We start from the raw sequence: 24,303 nt of genomic DNA, 5'->3' as shown, positions 1-24,303 counted from the left end.
AATATGTTAATGTGCAAGTGAAAATATCATGGTAGAAGTCGGCGCGGAGAAAACTATGCAAAGAGGAATTATTGTAACACACAAAAAAAATTTTAGTTTAAAAAAAGAAGAAAATTTGGAATTCCTAAAACACGAGATGCAGAAAATTTTCGTAAAAATAGAGATAACAAATTTCGCTATTTTAATATATCGCGAGAAAAGAAATATCAGCTAATACAACGAAGAGGAAGTGTTTTTTTATTCATGCTAGTAAATAATAGCCTGAATATTTTGTCTTTCTAACATTGCCAGGTCACGTTTTCCTTAAAAGGGAAACAAACACTATTTCCTCAAAGCACATAAAATATTACAATAGTTCACGGAAATGAATGCAAGAAAGAAAGGAAAAAAATAATTAATTTTTAAAACAAGCTGTTAACTTTCCAATGAAGGTGAGCCCCACTAATGTCCGAGTGGTTAAGATAGCTGAATACCGATAATTCAAGCTGTTTTGAGTTCGAAACTAAACAAACGGGCTGCCTAATTGGTTGGTTCTCGTAGTTTTTCCGATTTGTAATGCCAGATCGCCTCAAACTGTAAAGTAAAGAAATCTAACCTGAAAAAATCTGTAGAGTTTGAAATTTGTACATTTTCGTCATCCTTCCTTTTATGCAGGTAGACCTCGCGCCTTTGCCAAATTCAAATAACTTAACCAATGAAGATGATATTATGCTGCTGTATGATACGAGTCATTTTGAAGATGTCTAAATGGTCATGGGAAAACATTTTTCTCTAAAGCCTTTAAAATCGCAATAAGAAATATTTAAAAAAAACAGAAAGAGAGAGAGAAGCTGTAGAAAATTTTAATCGTAATGATTTTATTATACTTGTTATAAATAAATGTAATTTTTTTTATAATTTGTAAAAATTTTAAGATATTAAAGACCTAGACTTTCCATGTCGAATTCTAAAATATTAGAGATAGGAATCTAGTAAAATACTTTTCAATAGCTGTGTTCTATCTGTTAATCACTTTCTTCCATTTCTGAATCTGTTTGCTATCTTGCAATTAAAAAACTGTGAATTTGATTAGCTAATTATGAAAGACCGAGTTGGTAACCAATTCTGCATGGATATATCTATACCTGTGTCGGAATCCAACTCAGCGGTTTACCTCCCCTAACCGCTATACAGTCTGAGAGGCGTATACTCAGATCTTGACGAGCTCACGAAAGAGATGAGATCAAAAAGGATGGTTACAGCCATTTAACAGAGTGTCACAAATTTAATTTTGTCGATCCAGCAGCGGGTATTCACACCCTGTGGACTCCATTAAATGACGAAACCAAAAACAAAGGGGTACGGCTAGACGCCTAGAGTCGTATCTTTCGGAATTCATATGTCCAGAAATCATATGGGAAAGGTCAGATGATAGTCTTTTGATACCATATTAAAGGCAATCGCGGAGATACGGTAGCCAGAATTTGTGTGCGAGTAGTTTAAACTAGACGATAATTTTGGCACCGTTGCAAGTAGTACCTAAAGCAATTGTAATTGAAATTACGTTGCAAGTGAATTGCAATATATTGCAAATGAATTACACTACCAATTACATTTTAACTCATACTTTAATCAATTACGTTGTAACTGGGTAATGCCTAACTGTGATGTGAAGTTAAATCAATCAGAAATTCATAAATTACGTTTACAAAAGTATTAAAGTATTTTTAATACATTTCATTATAAATTTCTCAGTTCATTATTACCTACGGTTATGTTGTTTTCTCCAAGGCAGAAATCTTCCATGGCGTTTTTCCACGAGATGAGCAAGTTTAGATATTTTGAAGAATTCGTGGTTAATTCTACACTACACTCGGACAGCATTTGGAGAGTACAATTTATAAAATTCTTAGCTTCTCTGAAGTAAAACAAAAAAGTAATGAAAACAATGTGGCAATATTTTAAAGAATTTAAAGTAACATATTAAATACTTAAAAATTTGTCAAAAAAAGGATTATGGTTAAAATTCAAAGTTTCATTTTCAGTGTAAATACAAATGTTTTTGCAATAGTTTATCAAGAAAGAAATTTGTTTTGGTATAATACATTACACACTCATGTTCAAAATTATCTTTACATGCATGAAGGCATGTATTTCCCTAAAACTGTGAATTATAAATTTATGAATTTTTGTGGAATTATATACTACACATGAATACAATGGAAAAAAAATTTAACAACACTGCATAAAAATGTAGCATGAAATAATGAAACTGGTAATAACATGTTGCAAAGAGGGTTTAGAAAGAGATTAAGACTTATAATTTTAATATGGAATGTGGTGTCATCAGGGGTGTATACAGGTATCAATGCATGTTTTCGTGCTGATAATGACGTTGTTAATCCCAGTTTGTGGATTTTAGTCCATTTCTCCAGCAGGAGTTTATTCAAGGCATTTAGATCTTTAGGAACAGGATATCTGCATGCAGCTGCGTTTATAAGACAGTCCCATAAGGTCTCTGTTAAGATCAGGAGATTTTGGTAGCCAAGGTATAGGTTCAATGTGTTCACTCTCAAACAATTCTTAAACGAGGTTTTTCTCGATTTAGGTGAGCATTATTCTCATAAGCAAAGCATCAGATCCGTGTGCACATCTGAAATGTCTTACACAAGACTTTAAGACTTAGCCCCGATATCTCTGGTTGGTTACAGATCCGTTGCTGTAAACGTGTAGGGGCCTCTTCCGACCGTAATTTCTCAATAAACAGTCACTTTACCATAAATGTCACGTTCCATAGTGTTCGATCGAAGATTTCGTATTTCTCATTCTCTCCAAGTGTAAACACGTTTAGAATCAGATGTTAAACTAAGCTTTGAATATCAGTGAAGGGACCTCTGGTGTTCATTCCAGTTCTGATGTTCTTTGCTAGCGCTCTTTTGCTGTAAAACAGTGAAACACATACCTTTGGGTTTTTTCTTATTAAGCCTTCTGTATACAGTTCGCGTGATTCAAGAGTTTCAGTGGCTGCTCCAAGCTCGGAACCTTATTCCCGAGAAATGGCCTTTATGTTACCATGGACAGTTATTGCCAGATATGGATTTTGAGAAGCAGTTTTATTCACTTGTGCCATTGTCCATGATTTCTAACAATAGTTGAAGAGTTCTGAAATTGTTCCTATTCCATATTATCAATTTCTTGAAATATTCCCACGTCTGACAGCTTCATAAATTGTTTAAGCGGCCGATAATTCGCTACTTCACAGATTCTTCCAAATCATACTTCGGATTCATAAGAAACGGTTTTGAGACCTTACATAGTGAAATAAACACGATATTGAGGAAACTCACTCAAATATTCATTTTGCGAAAGCACTCGATTCTTCGTGAAATGACCTAACGCCTCGACTTACATGTCAAAAGCTGTTTCATTACTTTTGATGTTAAAATACTGATTATGCTTGTTACTCATTACTTTCCTGCAAAAACGGATTATACCGATTGCTTATTTCACGATGTAACATTATTTTCCTGTATGTAAAGATCAATTTGGTCCTGAGTGTACATTGTGCTCCATGATAATCACTTCATGTTGAGATTAATGTGTATCTTATTATATACTTATGCTAAAAATAAAACACAAGAAATAGAGTATTGTATGATAAAAAATTGCCGAACTTTTCAGTTTCAATTTTTGTACACAAAAAGAGAAGCAAAGTATTGCACTTGCATGCTACTAAAAATTAAAATCAATTTAGAAATAGATGTTTTGTCTTGTGCAAACAGTCTTGAAGAAAGTTCTGTCCTTGTTGCCATCTACGACACTCAATCACGGCTAGTAGCGATTGCTGCCCTGCGTTGGGAAAGTCTGTATTGAATATTTTGAAGAGAATATTCTGCGTATTTTTGTACAATATGCATTTTTCATTTTTAACTTGTGAAAAATTAAAATTTGCCCTTTATGCGATCCAACGAGCATTCAATGTCATAATAATTTCTAAGCACAGTATAAATCATATTTTTACATTCCATGTAAAAATTACAAAACAAAATATTTTCTCATAATGAAAACTCAAAAATCTGTATTATAGCGATATAAAACAAGTTCACCTTTAGAAGAATTTGATTTAAATTATAAAAAGAATAAACAAAGTATCTGCTTACTGACAAAGGCTTTCTAGTTTTTCTTCAGCACTTCTATTTGTAAAGAAATCGATGACGTGAGAATAAAAATTCTTAAAGCAAGGTTTAAATTCGCAACCTTGGCTTAACTCCTTAGCTGCAAATATTAAAATATTGTCGTAATATTACGCCAAAAATTATATACTTAATGCTGATAATTATGATACAAAAGACATATTTAATTCAAATAACATTCCCTGAATATATTTATGAATAAAAACAGTACTTTAATTAAAAAATTAATGTTAGTACAAATAATCATCAATCTTTATTGCGCAAAAGCGCGTGTAAGCGATATTGGCAACGAAATCGCGGTCAAACTCGCAGAAAAAGCTATCAGTAGTAATAAAGCCAACATTAAAAACATTCTACCAATCCTTTCATACGTCAAGCATCAACTGAAGACCAAAGCCTACAGCTGATACCAAGAACGGAATGTGAACAAGGTGAACAACAAGGTGAACACTTGTAGTTCAAATCTCAGTTTCGAATCCCGGTGAAAGGGCTGGCCACATGGGTGGTTTTGTGGTTTTCCCTTGTGTAACGTGTATACGAGCCTGTACGAAGTCCACGATGGCCATCCCTCCCCTTGATATCAAGGTAGCAGTTTTTTAAAGGTAGTTGATATCAAGGTAGCAGTTTTTTAAAGGTAGTTGATATCAAGGTAGCAGTTTTTTAAAGGTACTTGATATCAAGGTAGCAGTTTTTTAAAGGTACTTGATATCAAGGTAGCAGTTTTTTTCTCCCTAGCAGATAATCCCCCCCAGATAATTTAGATTATTACCTAGTTGCAATCGTTTGCGAGGTTGAGATCTTGCCAACCAAAAATATGCATTTGAGTGTTTGCCATCAAAGTCTGAGCTCGAAATTTACGTTGTGACTAGCTAGTCAGTAGCCCAAAAACAATTCGGCAGTAAGGAAGAAATTTGTATTTTGATAATTTTCAGATATTTCCTTTTGTACAAAGGTGTATTCGTGTTAAGAAATACGCACAGTGGACTGTAATTGAAAATTTAAAGTGATGTATTATTCGCCTAAATAAACTCCGCTTGTCGCTGGCGTTTCCTCGCTTGAGCAGATATTCTTGCTGCTAAAGGTTATACATAGACAAAACGATTGAGGCGTTGTGACATACATTACGTAATACACTCTCACGTTGAATTTTTTAAAAATTTCAAAATATATATACTGACACATGAGCATATTAAACAATTAAAAAACATGTATATTTCAAATTTGCAATTATCATGAAGAGATAAATTATCAATTAAAGGTAATAAACAAATTTCAGCGATGCTTCATTTTACCACCACTTAATCAGCTGTTTTGATGTACACAACTCGAAGAGCGTTCTCTCCACCTTTAATTAATATTTCGATGCGGTCAAGCTTTCATTTGTACGAGGGCAAATCTCTGTCCTTAAAAATAACCATGGCTTTGGGTTTAACATTTTTTTAGAAACGTTCGCACGTCTAAATGATTGAGGTAATCACCCGACTCTCGTTTCCAAATACATTGAACAAACTTTGTAGTTCTGTAGTGGAGCGTTACATAATTTAATGTTTCTGCATAATTTTTATTAAGATTTCCTAAGTGGCAACATGATGTAATGTTTTGAGTAGTTATTAAGATTCGCCGTGTGGCAACAACGAATCGAGCTAAACGTCGTTACCTGGAGCGTTCTTTGATAAGCGTTGCGTAAGCTTTATTTCTTAAAAGTTTGTTATATTTTTATGTAAAAAATAAGTAACATGTTTCAAACAAGAATGTATACTGTAAAAATAAATATGCTGTTTCTTTTAAGAGCAAAATAAGCATTTATTTCACTTATGAATTGTTTCGGCTGATCAGTTTCGATTTTGCTTATTCATCAAACCCACAGTTCTTTGCCACCTTGTCAAATAGTTGTTCGGTTTATCAAATACTGTTTATTTTGCAACAGAACTTTATGGACGAACAATTAAATAACGACTAGGGTTCAACTCAGTAAAATCTGTAGGGTCTGTTGACAGTGGCCTGGTTGGTCGGCTATTTAAGATCCCTTCTATTTGTGTAATGAATTTTAGTAGTTATTCAAATGTTAATTTTGATGAAATAAATCTTTGTAACTGGTATTTGGAAGGATTTAACCCCGGATTCCCATACCCACTAAAATTTGTAGAACTGGGGGGAGGGATATACATTCAGATATTAAACAGTTCACTAATTTTTCCTCTGGATTACTCATAAGCTTGCAGACACTCTTTAGCTGAAAACAAGCCCCAAAGAAATTCTTTGTATGGCCAGAGAATACACCTGAACATTTTCCTCTTCTTGCGAAAGAAACGCTTTAATACTGCTATAAAAAGGCCTTTGATGTTAAATCTATGATACGCTCCAAGCTCCAGTTGAAAAAGATGGGGCTAGAATTGAATTGATTTGAATAAATTGAGTTCTCTCTGGAACAATTATATAAGCATTTAGGTTCTAGCGAGATTTCTTGTCTCCAATGAGCCAAAATTCGTGTCTGACGCAAGCAGTGTTTGCAGACCTACATGCAAATTTTCCATATGGAAATGTTCCATAATAATTTTAGCGAACCTTTGTGTAGCTGGTAAAAGTTTATGGTTTTTTAATTCTTGCACTTCCTGCAATTTAATTAGTTGAAAGCTTTTTAATCGACCTCTAACTCGAAGTTCATCTTGATCTGAAAGGGGATATAAATTCTTTACCCGACTCACCTTCAAATCCTTATTATGTTTTAAGCAGTTAATTTCACAGACAATAATTGCGTACTGAACTAGTTTATAATTAGCTGCACTCATGATTTCTTCTTGTTAATTTAACCTACTTACTTATTCTCAGGTAATTTGACATCATAGATAAATCTGCAAATATAACTAAAGATATGTACAGGTTTAGTAAAACTATTACTAATCTTTAAAAAATCATCAATGAAGTTATCAGTAGTGTTAGAAAATAAGATAGGAAACTAAGATAATTTAGTCCTTCATTTCCTTAGAATAATTATTATTAGTTATGTTAATTTGGTTTTTAAAAGATGAGATGTCCTAATGAAGAGCTTAGTCCGCAAAAAAAAAAAAAAAAAAAAAAAAAAAAAAAAAAAAAAATTGTGGAGTTCTTCAAAAGATTAGTTGAACTAATTTCCCTAGATGTGAAATCAGAAATGTGAAATCCCTAGATGTGAACAGGCTTCTGAAAAAATGATATTCAATGATATTCTGGACCCTTTGTGTCGGACCTAAATAATTCACAGAAGTTTTCATCCATGCCAAAATTATGATCGAAGCCGACCACAGGTACACATGATTCAACTCAACTTGAATAATAGGGATGATTTTTGTGAGTATTCAAGCTAGTAACAACGCTGCACTAATTCTAGCCTGGGTACTGTTAAGGGTTTTATCGGAGAGTACATCTTAAGCACAGAAGTTTATTTGTTTCTGCCCTTGGTTGTATTTTTAGCTTACATAGATCGGTGCACTATAAGCAAGTTCAGATGCATCGATGAATCCATGTAAATCAGTTCTGATGGGATTTGTAATGATCACATGCCTAGGAATTTTCGCATTATTTAAAGCGGGAAGTTGGTTTAAGTATTTTTTAATCATTCCTTCATATCATCAGTGGGAAATGGATCAGACCAATTTAAATTTTGCCATAAATTTCGGCAGAAATGACTTTGTAATTACTGATCCAATTAGACCAAAAGTATCAAACAGACGTGCTACAGAAGATAGAATATCCCATTTTGTCAACCTTGCCTCTGAATCTATATTAACCTTGACGACTAAATTACCAGAATTACACGCCCAAAGCATACCGAGAGTTTTCATGACATCAGAACACGAGTAAAAGTTTTATAAAGTATTTTTATTATCATTTAATAAACTTGCGTGGTTAAAAACCTGTTTATGTAACTGCCTGCCACCCTTGTTCAATAGATTTATGAATTCAAATTGCAAGGACATTGTATCTTCTCAATTCTCTGAACCCGACAAAATGTCATCCACATAGACGTCGCTAAGTAAAACCGCGGAAGCACGAGGAAAATACATCTACTCATCCTCAGCTAAAGTTCTTAATTGCTATTACATTACAACTCTAGTTAATGCACATATATTATAACTAGAACTGCGGTTATAATTATAATAGCATAGTTGCAGTAATAACGTAATTGTGATTATACATCGTGCAATTATAATTATAATGTAATTACATAACGGTAGTTAAATCATTTTCAATGCAATAATAATTACGTGGCTGCAACTGCAGTTGCATTGTAATTGACTTGATTGCAATTAAATCAATTGCATTGCAGTTGCAAGCTGGAAATTCAATTACGTTGTTAAGTGCACGATACATAGTTAATATTACTTGAATTGAATTAATTAGTTTAGTTCTAAGCGAATTATATTGCAAAAGAAATATTTACATTTGAAATTATATTTTAACTTTAAATATATTAACTAATTATATTTAACTTTTTTTTAAATTGATTTAACTTCACAGTTGGGAATTAGTTAATTAAGTAATACAAAACTTCCATGCAGAAAACAAGAAACTAAAGAAAGGAATGTGGTAACACTTTAAAGAGTTTTGAGGCGACATATCAAATAGTTCGAAAAATTATGTTACGTATAATTAATTATAACACAAAACTTTCATTTTCAGAGTAACTATAAATGCATTTGCAAGAGTTATTGCTTCAAGAAGGAAATTTATTTTGGGATAATATATTATACACGCGTGTTCAAGATTATCTTTAGATACATGAAATCACAGATTTGTCAAAAATTGCGAACTGTATGAAACTATAGGTGAACTACAGGAACTAAAACTATGAATTTGTGTAGAAGGATCAACAACATAATTACACATAAATACAAAGAAAAAAATTTAACATAGCTGCATATGGTATAAAACTGTGCATGAAGTATTAAAAATGGTAATATGTTACAAAGAGAGTTCAGGAAAAAACTTAAGGTTTATGGTTTTAATATGGAATGTGATATCCTCTGAGTTATATACATGTATTACAGCATGTTTTCATACTGGTAATGACATTGAAATTTTGAATAACTGCAGTAAATATTTAAGGTAAAGAAAATAATTATAATTAAAAACGACCGGTTTAAAAAGTGAGAAGGTTAAATTAGGTAACGAGGTAGAGTTAAATTAGATTCAAAGAATCACTAAAGATTCAAGTAGATAAAAAATTATTTTTCAGCATTGTGAGAAAAACAGCTTCCTTGTATATCAGAAAGAGAGTATTAAGTTTCCTGTGTGTCGAGTGAAAACGGAAACGTTCAAGGTTTTGTGTCATAACCTTTGTCATATGAATTTTTGTAGCTGACTGCTGCCAAACGTGCTGTCGTGTTCTTTTATGAGTTTAAATAAACTAGTGAAGTTGGAGCTTGTATTTAGAGTATTGATTGGATGTTACTAATGGTTTTAATGCCGCTAAGTGCTTACGAGTAAGATTTTCCTGTGGTAGTTGTATCCTGTGTGGCTATATGAAATTACTAATTTTGAGTGTGATCTTCGGCGAAGAATTATTTTATGCGTTTCTTTTGCTTGAGTCAGTGTTATTTTCTTAGATAGGATGATTTGGGGATTAATGTTTTGGGGAATTTAGGGTAACCACGATAGAAAACTATGTGTCTGTTTAAGCAGTTGGCACACTTGGAATTTTCAGTGTGTCCTAGTGTAGCACAAAATGTAGTTTTATGATATCCTTAGCATTTCACACAACGTTATAAGGTATTTATCTCGCCTTCCTAGCGTGCCTTCGTGGTGTGTAGGCCTGCACGCTGGGCCGGTATTCTAGAGGTCAGTGGTTCGATTCCCGGCGAAGGCGTTTATTAATTTCTAATCTTGCTTGCTTCAAAAAAAAAAAGCCTATTGTCTCTACAGTGGCGTCCCAACTAAAAGGGTGTTGGATAATGATTCTTCTCACACAGGATTTGGCGATTGGGTCCCCTACAAAACCCCAGTCGCACTTAAAAAGGGGGAGTATATAAGGTATTTCTCCCGGCCTTCCTAGCGTGCCGTCGTGGTCTGAACGCTGTGCATGTATTCCAGAGGCACGTGGCTCGATTCCCGGCGAAGGCGTTGATGATTTTTCATCTTGTCTGCTTCCAAAAAAATACCTAATGTCTCTACAACGTGATTTAAAAAAGCAATTATCTGATGAATTGCGCACGCGCGGCAGTTGTGAAATTATGGTATCATACCTTTTAAGCATTTTTCGACTGCAATAATGAAGTATCCTATGTTGCCCTTCTTGTATATTGCTTCGATGCTATCTGTTTTACTTAGTTAGATCCGAAATAGTGGCATTGGTTGTTTTGTTCTGATTCGTAAAAGTAGAAAAATTTTGAATTCCTGAGAAGCCGTTGTCTACAAGTGTTTGGAGCATTTATTGTTTTTCACATCAGTGGGGAAGTCGGCGAATAACAATTTTGATTCGTTTCATGTGTTTGGGCTTAAAGATAAAACATTTCTTTTCGTTTTCTTTGAAAATTTATGTGATTTCTATGGTCATGAGCATTAGGAATAGTTTTGAGGTGACTGTGGTGATTATTTCTAAGAATTTAGTTTTTTAAGACTTGTGATATGTTTATTAACGTATCTCAAGTCTTAACAATTATGTTAAATGAGGGACCATAATAGGTTCAATGTTCTGTTGATGGGGTTGTTTATGCTGCTGGGCATTTATGTTAGTTTGTTTTGTGTTGATGAGTTATCCGTTGAGTCAGGACAACTAAATTTCTTTTTCTTTAACTAAATTTCTTTCTTTTTCTTTTCTTTAACTAAATTTCTTTTTCTTTCAAACGTAGTTTGCAGTGTTTTTATTGATTAATGCTTTTGAACTTGAATTTATGGGTTGTTTAAAACCATTGTTATTCACTTCGCTACCTTCTTAAGCTGTTACAAGATTTTTACGTGTTTGATTGGTACCCGAATTATTGTTTCATTGATTAGTGGCTGGGTAGTTTCTTTAATTTGTTGCTTTAGTTAATTAATTCCATAGTCCGTTTTAGCATTGCTAGTAGAATTTCCCTAATTCATCTCCGTTTTCATATCTATGTCGTTGGTCATAAGGGTATCATCGTCAACAGAGAGACACTCGCTCCAGTGTCGATCTGGTGGAACGGTAATATCGCCTGTCCTGGACCCAAGTTCTCTATTATCAAAGCGCCTGTAATATTTAACAAAGCATCTAGGGTGAAAACATGTACGATCTGTTCCCCCCGCGACAGATTGATATCACATGTATTTAGGAAGAAAGAATTGCTTTATCTCGGTACTCCCGAAAGGTTGATTAGGAATTTTGCCTTTATTAAACATAAGCTATATTTTCAGTAAATAATTAAAAAGTGTTTCGTTTTACAAATACATTTGCAAAAAACGACATTTCATCGTTAAAGGTAGAAATAAATGTTGATAATATTGTTAAAGATCTGCAGACGATAGTCCCAGATAGAAAAGTAGCTGTATTTTGTTTGCGAAATCTACCGTGGTTAATTGTTGTGTGAAATCTAACTTACAATAATGGTATTAACTTTAAATTTGGCAGTGTTTATTTGCGATAATATATTAAACCAAGTTTTGCTACAAAATGGTTTGCTTATGCAAGAAACATTTGTTAAAAATATGTGTAAATTTGTTAAGCGACAGTATAGTTGACATTTAATTAAATTTTGTGAAACACTTTGTAGGGAAACTGATTTGCACTCATGCTATACATAAGGACAATCACAAAGGTTCTACATTGCTGTATTTCTAATACGAATCGAACCTAATCAACAAAAAAATCATGCGTACGTTTTTCGATAATTGCTGAGCCAAAAATTTAATTGATTTTGCAGATATATTGTAACTTTTAATGCCATTGTAATTGTAGCTGTAATAACTGCAGTTTTAACGGAAGTAGCTAAGTGAATTACAAACTTTATTCACTAAATAACGGACAGCCTAAATTTCAAGGATACTGTAAACTTGATTATATTACAGTTCTAGTTAGTGCACATGCATTATAACTAGAACCGCAGTTGTAATTATATTGTAGTTGCAGTAAGAATGCAACTGTGATTATATATCGTACAATTATAATTAGATTGTAATTGCATAACGACAGTTAAATAAGCTCCAATGCAATAAAAATTACGTGCCCGCAACTGCAATTGCACTGTATTTGACTTAATTGCAATCAAATTAATTGCCCTGCAAGTGCAATTACATGCACGGAATTTCAAATATGTTGTTAAGCGATCGATACATAATTACTGTTACATTTAACTGAATTAATAAGATTTTAATTTTAATTGAATTGCATAGAAAAAGTAATATTTACACTTGAAATTATAGTTTAACTCAGATATTAATCAATTAACATTATAATTACTTAATACCCAACTGTGAAGTTAAATCAATTTAAAAATTAAAGCAACTTAAAAACTACGTTTACAAAAATATTGAACTATTTCTATTACTTTTCATTATAAATTTATAAGTTTATTATTACCTGTAGTTAGATTAGTTTCTTCATTGCAGAAGTCATAAAACATTCCTTCCAAGGTCAAAAGTAAGTTGGGAAGTCCAGATGAGTTTCCGGATGCCGCTATGTCTTCTCCGTTGCATTCAGACAGCTTTCCACGAGCGCAGATCAGAGAATACAAAACTTCCCTGCAGAAAACAAGAAACTAAAGAAAGGAATGTGGTAACACTTTAAAGAATTTTGAGGCGACATATCAAATAGTTCGAAAAATTATGTTACATATAATTAATTATAACACAAAACTTTCATTTTCAGAGTAACTATAAATGCATTTGCAAGAGTTATTGCTTCAAAAAGGAAATTTATTTTGGGATAATATATTATACACGCGTGTTCATGATTATCTTTAGATGCATGAAATCACAGATTTGTCAAAAATTGCGAACTGTATGAAACTATAGGTGAACTACAGGAACTAAAACTATGAATTTGTGTGGAAGGATCAACAACATAATTACACATAAATACAAAGAAAAAAATTTAACATAGCTGCATATGCTATAAAACTGTAGCATGAAGTATTAAAAATGGTAATATGTTACAAAGAGAGTTCAGGAAAAAACTTAAGGTTTATGGTTTTAATATGGAATGTGATATCCTCTGAGTTATATACATGTATTACAGCATGTTTTCATACTGGTAATGACATTGTTGCCACAATTTGGTGAATTATGTTCCACTCCTCCAGCAATAAGTCCCTCAGGACATTTGCATCTGTAGGAATAGAATGGCTGCGTGAAACTGGTTTTCTATGGTAGTCCCATAAGTTCTGTATAGGTTTAAGACAAGGAGGTTTTGCTTGTCTCTGTATACGCTGAATGTGTTCACTTTCAAGGAATTCTTCAACGAGATTTGCTCAATGTGGGCAAGCATTATTGTCCATAAATAAAACATCAGGCCCGTATGAACCTCTGAAAAGTTTTGCACAACTTTCTAAGGTTTCATTCGATATCTATAACTGGCTAAAGATTCGCTGTTGAAAGGTATAGGGGCATCGATCATTATTCTTCCACATACCGTCACATCTGTATTACCAAAACGATAACGCTCCATACTGATGTTCTTTGCGACAATTAAAGCCATCCCCCTTTTGCTGTGAAGGTAGTGAAAAGTCTACCTTCGGCTTTCTGGCTTAAAGGCCCAGTGGCAGCTCTAAGCTCTGAATCTAATTCCCGCGCAGTACACTTCCTATTAATAAGGCAATTATTGCCAAATATCGATCTTGAGGGGAAAACAGTTCTTATTCGTTTATGACATTAATCAGGCCCTCGTAGAAAATTCCGAAAGCTTTAAAATTTTTTCCATAGCATAGGATCCGTCTGTCTTGGAACATTCTCGCATCTCACTGGCTCATGTTTGTGTGCTTCTTAGCGGCCGATGATTCTCCACTTCGCAGATTCTTCCATGTCATACATTACATTCATAAGCAACCGTTTTCAGCGAATACAGCAAAATCAAACGTTACATTTAGTGATTTTAAACATCGGACCAATACTACTCTACCGGTAATCAGTATTTGTTTAAAAGCTGTACCAGAACATATAGGTAATAGAGTATTTTCAAAAAAGGTATAAAAACAGTTATTTTTTACCGTATTTGTTTGTTTTATATAAAAATGTATAAAATAGAAAAGTGACGTAAAATTTGAAAGGAATGTTATTGAAGAATGCGGAAAGCGTACGGCAGAAGAAAAATTTAGTTTCAAATTTTAGCAACAGATGGCGCTGTAAGCAGCAAAATCACGGCGAGAAATAAGAAATGATTCGTAAAACAACGGCTAGGGTGTAAGTTACACATTGAAACGCATTGACAAATTATAATTGAGTAATTTTACATGCATAACTGTACATATCACATAGAAAGGGACAAATCGGTTTCAAGAGTTTTGCGGCGACATATCGTATAAGAACCATTCATCAAAGAAGTTCGAAACTGTCGCAAAACATGTTCAATATCGTGTCCACCGTTGTGTGCAACAAGTTAAAAGCGACAAATAGCATGTTCCACAACGGATCGCAACGCAAAATTAGGTGCTTAAAAGAGGACTTTATCTATTTAACGAAAATGTTCCAATTGTTCTCCATGCCAAGTACCTCGGAGTGATTATAAATGACTGCTTAATGTGAACTAACCATATAAATTACGTCAGGTGCTCCGGGCTAGGCAAAAAGCATTTTCCTTAGCGCTGAGAGGGAGTTCGAGCTGTGACAGCAAACGTGAAGGACGTGTTTTTGACTACGTACATGTTCTATCTGAACTGACCCAGTCCCGTAGGCGGTCAGTGATTAGATAGTCTCGATTCTACCTTCAGATTTTTGGTCGACGGATCATTCGAAGTTCAACTCGGAGGGTGAAGGAGATTCAGCCCTTCGCTCTGATTTTCCTTGCACTCGATTTTGCGTACTTCCTTGTGCTGTTATGAGCTAATAGTAGGTTGGTGCTTTAGTCCCGGCTACGAGCACTGTAAAACGGCCTAGCGAACGTAACAGCTAGGTTGGAGGTAGCCATGTCAGAAATAGAGATAGATGATTTACGGAAATATCTAGATGAACGGATTATCCGTAATCTACCGAAGGAAAAGTTTAATGAGATTTATAATCTGATTATGGAAAAGGTACAATTAGAAAAATCATGTTTGAAAGCAGGACCGGCTACTGAGAGAATTCAGCATATTTCAGAGCAGTTAAGTGATTTATTTCCAGCTAAGTATGCAAGCGCAGAAAACCCCTAAAATTAGGAGGACAAATTCTAAGCCTAAAACGAAAAACGTGGTCGAATTTTGGTGAAGGTGAATTTATTGCCCCCAGAAAGACGGCAAACCATATTCCCCCAATCGTGTTAGACGAGTGGCGCCTGGGATAAGATAAAAGAGAGAGTAGAGGAAGATTTAAAAATTAAAAGCTACAAAGGTGGAATGAAAGGACATACTCTAACCATTCGAGCGAAAAACCCCTGATGATTATAGAGCGACCACAGGCATGTTCGCAAGTGAATGAGTCCCCTTCCACACTTTTAAAATTAACTCAGATAGACCGCTAAAAGCGGTGGTAAAAAAGCTACCCAGAACGATGAAAGTAGAAGCTATTGAAAACGAGCTGAAGGAGTTAAAATACCCGTAGAAAAAGTGAGGCAGCTGACTAGCTATAGAGAAGGCCAGATAGTGCAGCTACCCTTGTTTCTAGTTGAAACCAAGCTAAATGGTGACGGAAAGAAGATTTGGAATTTGGAAAAACTTCGAGGACTTGATGTCGTAGTCAGACAGTACAAGAAGAAGCCCGGACCTGTGCAGTGCCACAGCTGCCAGCGTTATGGACACTCAAAGAGAGCACTGCCATTACAGAGCTCGCTGCATGAAATGTGCAGGCTGGCATGAAACGTTCACGTGCAAAATTCCCAAGGAGAAACTACCGGCGCGATGTGCACTCTGTGATGGAAGTCACGTCTCGTCGTACAAGGGATGTAAAAAGTATCCTAAAATCCGAAGAAATGAACCTTAACTCTCAGCGAAAGAGCAGAAAGCTAGATTTAATTTTAATAAAGATGACTTCCCCACATTGCCGGGTGGAAAAACTGACGAAAACACCAAAACTTGGCCCAGTTGGGCGAAAGGCGGAAAACCTGAAGAGAACATATTTGATTGGTTCAAAAAGCAGCTTTGCAAAGTGAAGGAACTTTATACGAAGTTTAAGTCAGCAAAATCCCTAATGGGTAAAATTGAAGTCGGCATGGAAGCCATCGAATACATTTCAAATATTGAATATGAGTTCTAATAACCACGCTCAAGTGAAAAATCTGATCGATGCGACGCATTCTTACTTAAGGATATCCCTTTTCAATGCAAATGGTGTTTACTACAAGAAACTTGAATTAATGGACTTTTTATCGGCTCATGATATTGACATTATGTTTATAAGTGAGACTCATCTCAAGCCTTGTGAAAAGTTCAAAATCCCAGGTTATAGCGTCATTAGAAGCGATAGGGTCAGGACTACACGCGGAGGTACTGCAGTTGTGATCAAGAATCACATTAAATTCAACACTATGAAGCTCCAGACGACAACGAGATTAGAATACAGTGCAATTCTTGCTAGCAGTACGACCAATGAGAATTACCTTATAGTAGCAGCGTACAACCCCCCGCAGGATATCAACTTACAGGACCTAGACATCATAATGTCGACGAACTTCCCTACCATACTTGCGGGTGATCTAAATGCAAAAGATCGCTCCTGGGGAGCCAGGATGGGTAACAGAAATGGTAGTCTGCTTAAAAACTGTATCTATGCAAATAACTTACAGCTAATCTCCCCAAGAGAATACACTTTCTACTGTCGAAATGGCGGAGACATACTAGATATCGCATTACTTAAAAATATTAGTCAGACTCCCTACTTAGAAGTCAAGAAAGAACTGTCGTCAGACCACTATCCATTAGTGTTTGATTTTCACGGCTTTTACCCTGACCCTCCAAGGAAACGCACTAAAGTGACTTAGACCAGCTTTAGAGATAAACTACGAAACATGCCTTGTAACCCCCCTCTAAGAGACAGCAGGGAAATTGAAAGTGAAATTTATTCTCTGACTTCCAAAATTCAAAATGCGATTAAGAGTTCTTCGTATGCTTGCAGAGATACCTTGAGGAATAAACTCCCTGAAGATATTTCTCGCGACATAAAGGAAAGAAATAGAATTAGGAAAAGGTTTAATGTTACGCAAGACCCTTCACTTAAAAGGACTGAACTACCTCAACAGGAAAATGGAATTCAGGTCAAGTAATTGGGATAATCTTTTAGAGCATTTTAGCACTGATACAAGCGCTATGTGGAAAATTGTGAATGCGATGAAAAAGATAAGACGTATCACATTGCTCCAATTAGTCACATGGGATCCACCCACTATTCTGAAGAAGACATAGCCAATGTGCTCGCAGAGAAACTTGAGGAGACGTTTAGGCCCAACCCCTCGACCAACCCCCCAGCACGAAGACGAGGTTCAAAATGTCGTCCACATGCTCAAAACAGAGGTAATACGGATTATATAAAATTCATCTCCCCGAAAGAAGTCCATACTATCATTAAACATCTCAATACCAAGAAAGCTCACGGGTTTAACGGGATCAGCAATCGTGCTCTGAAGGCCCTCCCTCCGAGGTGTATTGTGCTACTTACAAACATCTTTCATGCTTGCATCAGGACGAGTTATTACCCTTCGCAGCGGAAACACTCGATTATTATCACGATACTGAAGCCGGGGAAAAACCCCTCACTTGCAGACAGTTATCGTCCTATTAGCCTTCTTCCGGTTATCGGAAAAATATTTGAGAGAGCATTAAACAACAGAATTACGGACCACCTAGAAAGATTGGATCTGATAGACCCGGCCCAATTTGGTTTCCGGAAACACCACAGTACAACCCATCAAGTACTAAATATCGTTGAGTTTATCACGAGAGCTTTTTTCCACAAGACTGGTGTGGCAGCATGCATCATAGACCATGGACCTTATAAGAGATAGACTAACCCAGTGGGCGGGGCGTGAGTCACCGACATGTCGGCAAGAAAGAGTAGGGACGATCTGGTTTACTTTAACACTGAAACCTATGGCGTTTGTATCACATAATTTTTAATTATTAAATGTTTTCACGCGTAATTCTTGTACAAACATCTTTACTTTGGTAGAACGGTATAAACTCTAGGCACAAAATTTATGAACTTAATTTTGCCTACAAATAACGTAAAATTAAATAAGATTTATAGTGTCTGATGCTTTGAAATAAATAAGGTAAAATTAAGCAAGATCTGATAATTTTTTTAAAAATTTAATTACCATTATTAGGCAGTGATTTTCAAAACTATAATAACATTACAAAGCAATCATTTATTGGATTATATCATTAACTTATTAACGTTAAAGTGGGATATTTATTTTAGTAATTTATAAAATTCGGAGCATAAAATATTGAGTGTAATGAAGGGGAAGAAAAGGTAAAATAAAATCTAGAAGCACACAGATTTTATATTACGCTCAAAAGAAACCTTTTTTTCACTCTTTGTGTGTTACCTATATTTACTGAATATCATGATCTTCGCCCGTAAACCACATACCTTTGGAAAAGCATATCTTTAGAATTTCCGCACTGGAGATAAAACTTTTACAAACTATGAAATAGATTAAAAGAAATTCGAAATTCAGCCGTCCAGATGACCATGTTCGGGTGGACGATTACGTTATTCAAAATTTGATGGCTCTAGATACTTTCGTTTTAGCCACAGTGTGTTCATACATGCATTCATGCAGATTCTTCATTATTTAATTTTTTTAAATATAATACAGGGCGATAATATTTAGTAACAACAAGTTGCAAGGAGACACGGACATTTATAGTAAAACAGCACAAAATGCCGCTTCGAAACTAGCAGCCTTTCTAGGCTACCGCCCCTTTGGGCTAATAAATTAACAATAAAAAAAGTCTTATGCAGAATTAAAAATAAATTTAAAAAATAATCACTATAAAATACAAGCAAAATTAATTATTACGGTTAAATACAATTTTAATATTAGAATTAAATGTATAAAAAATTTTAAGGAGTCAAGTGTTTATCATTATGTATGTATGTATGTATGTATGTATGTAGTGTATTATGAAATATATTTGAAATAAAATTCCTCTATAGAAATTGTCCTTTAATACTCATCTATAATTTTAAAAAAGCAGCACAATTTAGAATTTTAAACAAAAATTTCAAAAATTCGTTTTTAAATATTTTAGTATTTTTTACTTATTTACACCAATAAAAAGCGTAAAAATTGCAATAGAAAATTGCTTGTTAGAAATTTTCTTTTAATTTAGATTTAAAATATTTTCTAAAAGAAGTTACAAATTTCCTTACAGCATAGGAAAAGCAAGAAGTTACAAATTTCCTTACAGTACAGGAAAAGCTAAAAAAATATCCAGTTCTGAAAGCATGTAATAGCTTTATAATTATTTGGAACTTTAATTATGCTTGATAAATATGCTAAATTTTTAAAAATCAATCTCAGTTTCAAAAATAAAAATATGTAGAAATTCTAATTTGTGAAATGAGGCACTAAGACCAGCTTTTTCTTGACAATTATACACGCTGCAACAGGCAACCAATGTTAAATTTCTGCAAGTCGTCCCTACTTCTCCAAATGTGATCATGGTGACAGCCAGCAACGCCTCAGACGAGACAGAAAACCCGTTTGGGTTAGTCTATTTCTTATAAGGTCCATGTCATAGACCTTGAGAAGACCTTCGACAAAGTCTGGCACGAAGGATTGATTTATAAGCTAAATAACTTTCTTTTTCCTGTCAGCCTTGTGAAGTTAATCATCTACCTAAAAAGAACCTTCCAGGTGTGAGTTGGAGACTCCTTTCCAGAAGGAAAATCATTGCCAGCGGCGTCCCGCAAGGGTCTGTTATTGGCCCAAAATTATTCAACATTTTCGTTAATGATTTACCCAACCCACTGAATGCTAAAACCCTGAAATATGCAGATAACACGGTGATTTTATCGGAACCTGAAAGCCCCCAACTTGCTCTTACTAACCTACAGTTTCACATCAACATAGTAGCTGCTTTGTCAACTTTGGAGAATTAAAATTAATACCGCGAAACGTAAAATTGCCCAATTCCGTCGCTACAGAAGAAATGTCACTACGAACACGGATATCAAGATAGAGAATGATGTGATTCCAGTTTGCTCGTCCGCAAAGTACTTGGGAGTTACCCTAAATGATAGGCTCACCTTCAAAGAGCACGTAACTAACCAAGTAAATAAAGCAAACGGAGTTTTCATGTCGCTTTATACTGTTATAGGTAGGAAACCGAAATTGAGTTTAAAAGCTAAACGCATGATCTATCTCACTATGATTAGGCCAGTTATGCTCTACGTCACCCCAGCGTGGGCAATTGCCAATAAGACGGATAGGAGAAAACTAGAAGTCCTTCAAAACAAAATTTTGAGAGCCATCACTAACGCACCCTGCTTTGTACGAAATAGCATCATTTACGCAGACTTGAAAATAAAGCCCATTCCTGAACAAATCCTCATGGAGGCACACAACTTCTTGGAAAAAATGGATAATTCTCCAGTGCACACGCTAAGAGAACTCGGTAATCATGACCAGGACAGCGTGGTGAAGAGACCTCGGTCAATTCACCATAATGCGCGGTGGTGATGTAAATATGTAAATAGTGTACATATGAAGTTGTGTTTTGTGCTCTATCTAACCTTATTTAACCAAGGACTGTGTTACTGACAAAATTGGCTATTTGCCTGGAAGCAGGCTAGAAACTCTGAATTAATTAATATGTGTAAAGGACTGTGTATTGTGTGATCTCACCACGCCCACCGCTGTGGTTCTACTCCTGATTCACTGCTACACTGCTACACAAAAAAAGGAAAGGGAAAAAGGAAAAAAACAACCTTACGCTATTATCCTGACCGAATGCATCATGCATGTACTTGAATGCTGGATGATTTTGTTTTCCCAAGTACTAATTTCCTAATTTTCGTATATTCAGCTTGACTTTGCCACGGAATGATTGCGCCTTGTTCTATTGTCACGCCCCCGGGCGAGGTGCAGTAGCACCTTAATGTACTAAAGACTGTGAATGTCGTTCATAGGCGGCACAGATTGAACAGTTCAAAACTCAAAGTAGCTGTATACCTGATGTGAATCAGACCTAAATGCCTAAAATGCCTTACAAATTATCAAGTGCCTCTTCCCAATTATTGGTAACACTCCACTCTCGACTTAAAAAAGCGGCTCATTTACACGTCTACGATCAGACCGATCATAACGTACGCCTCCCCAGCCTTTCAGGATACTTCATATAGATGTTATGATAGCCATTTTTGTTGTCTTATAATTAAATGAATGGATCTTCTTACCGCAGAGATGCATTGATAACATGTACCCCGATGTGTATGATTAAGATAAGTAATCTTCACTTAAAATTATTTAATAATATTTGATTATAGTATTAGAATTTTAATTGATACTAAGTTTTGACAAATGTGTAACTTGTAAGCATTGTGAACCAGTAGTGTTTATTTCCAGTTATTGCGAAGCTGATTTCTTTTGTATGACCCTAAGTACTTAAAATTATCAACGATATCTAAGGACTGAAGGACGAATTTAAATACATTAAAAATTTAAACAAGTATAAATTTAGAATATTAGGGCTTTAACTGCCATAGTGTGAACTTTAACCGACACATTACGACTGTGATTAAATTTCAAAAAGACAAAATGTCCTTTTTGGGTAGAGGGAGAAAAGAAGATTTAAAACTTCTTGCCCTTGAACTGGATTTAGTCGTGGCAGACAGTCTAAAAGTGCTACAATTAAAAACACCCATAACGTACGGAACTCATAACGAAATCAGATAATTATGCTGAAGCATTAGTGAAAAATATGTTAACTAATATAACAGAAGAAAGACTTGAGAACGAGAAACAAGCTGAATTAGAACGTATTGCTCAAGAAGAAGCTGTTAAGGAAGAGAAATTAGCCAAAGAAAGAGAAGAGCGAGATGAACTGGAAGGCTTGAGACTTCAAATTGAAGTCCAGAAGATACCCCCTCTCCCCTACAGCAGGTCCTGTTGTTGAGGTTTAAAAAACTAGTTGGGATCTTGAGACAATTTTACCTTAATATAATCCTAAGGATAATGACATGGCCTTGTTCCTAAATCTTTTTGAGAGACAACTGAAGTTTTTAAAGGTTCCAGAAGAAACATGGTTTCTGTATTTAGTGTGATCATTACCAACAGGAATTGGAAAATTGATTGCTCGTGAGCCAGAAGAGGAATCAAGAGATTACCGAAATATGAAGAAAATCCTTCTAAAGAGATATAAGCTCACCGCTGATAAATTCAGACTACTGTTCGCTCTACATCGGAAGAAACCAGAAAGTACTTGGCGTGATTTCTACTTTGAACTGACCAGTTATTTTGAAAATTGGCTTAGAGAATTAAACATTACAAAATTTGATGATTTGAAGCAACTCACTATAGCTGACCAAATGAAAAAGAGAGTTTCTCAAGAGATAAGAGATCATTTTTTGGACATTTGGACGAACTTAAACTGGCCTGCAGAATGAGCAGAAAAGTTGGACACTTACAATTGTTTACATAATCATCAAAGCAAAGTTGCTGGTGTTTGTGTATTTAATTATGGCAAAGCACACTAGGGCTATCTGCCTAAGAGGAGGGATGCCTTTCGTGGAGGACTTTCTAAGGGAAACTGGCTCGTATACACGTTACACATGGGGAAAACAAACCACGAAAACGCCCATGCAGCCAGCCCGTTCGCGGGATTCGAACCTCGAACCGAACTACCAGTGTTCAGCGTCTTTACCGCTCGGCCGCTGGTGGGCTCAAAGCAAAGTTGCAATCTCAGCAACTCGAAAGAAAACTTCCAATTCGGAATGTGGTATCCCAAACTTCGCACCAGTGAAGAAGACATAATCCAATGTAACAGATAAACCAATCCTCTCTTGCTATGGTTGTGACAAAGTTGGATTTGGCAACACTAAGACAACTGTAATGATGAATATCTCCATCAATGGAATATATGGAACAGCTTGTGCGGATAGTGGAGCAAGTGCGGATAATGGAGCATCGCTGGGGAAAACTGTACTAAATCTTCAAAGAAGGTGGGGTAAAGTTCGAGAAATCCTCTTGCACTGTTTGTCTCGCTAACGGCAGCCAAACAACGAAAGATGTTTATACAAATTGTGTGAAACTTCTCCTTGAAGGACGGACCTTCGCTTTGACACTGATAGCTCTTCCTGATGCTACAGGTAATCGAACACTGCTTGGAGAGAACTTCCTAAAAGAAGCTGGAGTAGTTCTAAATATTCGTGAGCAAAAGTGGATTTTTGGTGACAGTCCAAATAAATACTTTCCATTTGATGAAAAAGTTCAGTCCGCTCCTGTAACAGGTTAACAACTACTAGTCTGGACGAAGTAACTTCGTCTACTACGTCCAGACAAAGGTGTAAATCTAACTGAAGAGCAGCGAAAGCGATTGAATGCCTTATTAGAAAAATATGAAACTACGTTCTCTCCGGGGGGGGGGAAGAACCAACTCCTTACATCGAGCACCGAATTGATACGGATGACTCACCTCCAATGGCTACAACTCCTTACAGACTATCTTCAGCAAGAAAGGAGATTTTGAAGAAAGAAATCGATGCACTTCTTGCATAAGAGTGTGATTCACCATATGCAGCACCCGTTGTTTTAGTTACCAAGCCGAACGGTGACTTTCGATTACGTATTGATTACATGAAACTGAATTCTGTGACTACGTCTGATCCATACCCGCTACCTCGTATGGATCAACTTCTTCATTATGCCAAGCAAACTAGATACATGTCTACCATAGACTTAAAATCAGGGTATCAAAAGGTTAAGATGTACCCTCCAGACAAAGACAAAACTGCCTTTGTATGCCAGTTTGGAGTTTATAGATTCACCAGGATGCCTTTTGGATTGAAGACGGCACCAGCCACCTTCCAAAGATTAATGGATATTTTCCGGAATGGATTGTAG

General features: G+C 35.3%; 1 protein-coding gene across 1 annotated transcript in view; it reads right to left on the bottom strand.

The window, feature by feature from the left end:
* LOC146994454 (uncharacterized) overlaps positions 1-24,303 on the bottom strand; it is a 95,169-nt gene that overhangs the window by 28,876 nt on the left and 41,990 nt on the right. Inside the window, exon 3 of the mRNA XM_085826497.1 lies at positions 12,688-12,848. Within this exon, the coding sequence (XP_085682623.1) occupies positions 12,688-12,848 (161 nt within the window). The remainder of the gene's footprint in view (positions 1-12,687; positions 12,849-24,303) is intronic.

The sequence above is a fragment of the Stegodyphus dumicola genome, chromosome 11, assembly GCF_044657685.1.
Source record: "Stegodyphus dumicola isolate Sdum_Otavi_A_Nest chromosome 11, ASM4465768v1".
Classification (NCBI taxonomy): Eukaryota; Metazoa; Arthropoda; class Arachnida; order Araneae; family Eresidae; genus Stegodyphus; species Stegodyphus dumicola.
Note: the sequence above shows the minus strand (reverse complement) of the source record. Positions and strands in the feature narration are given on the sequence as shown.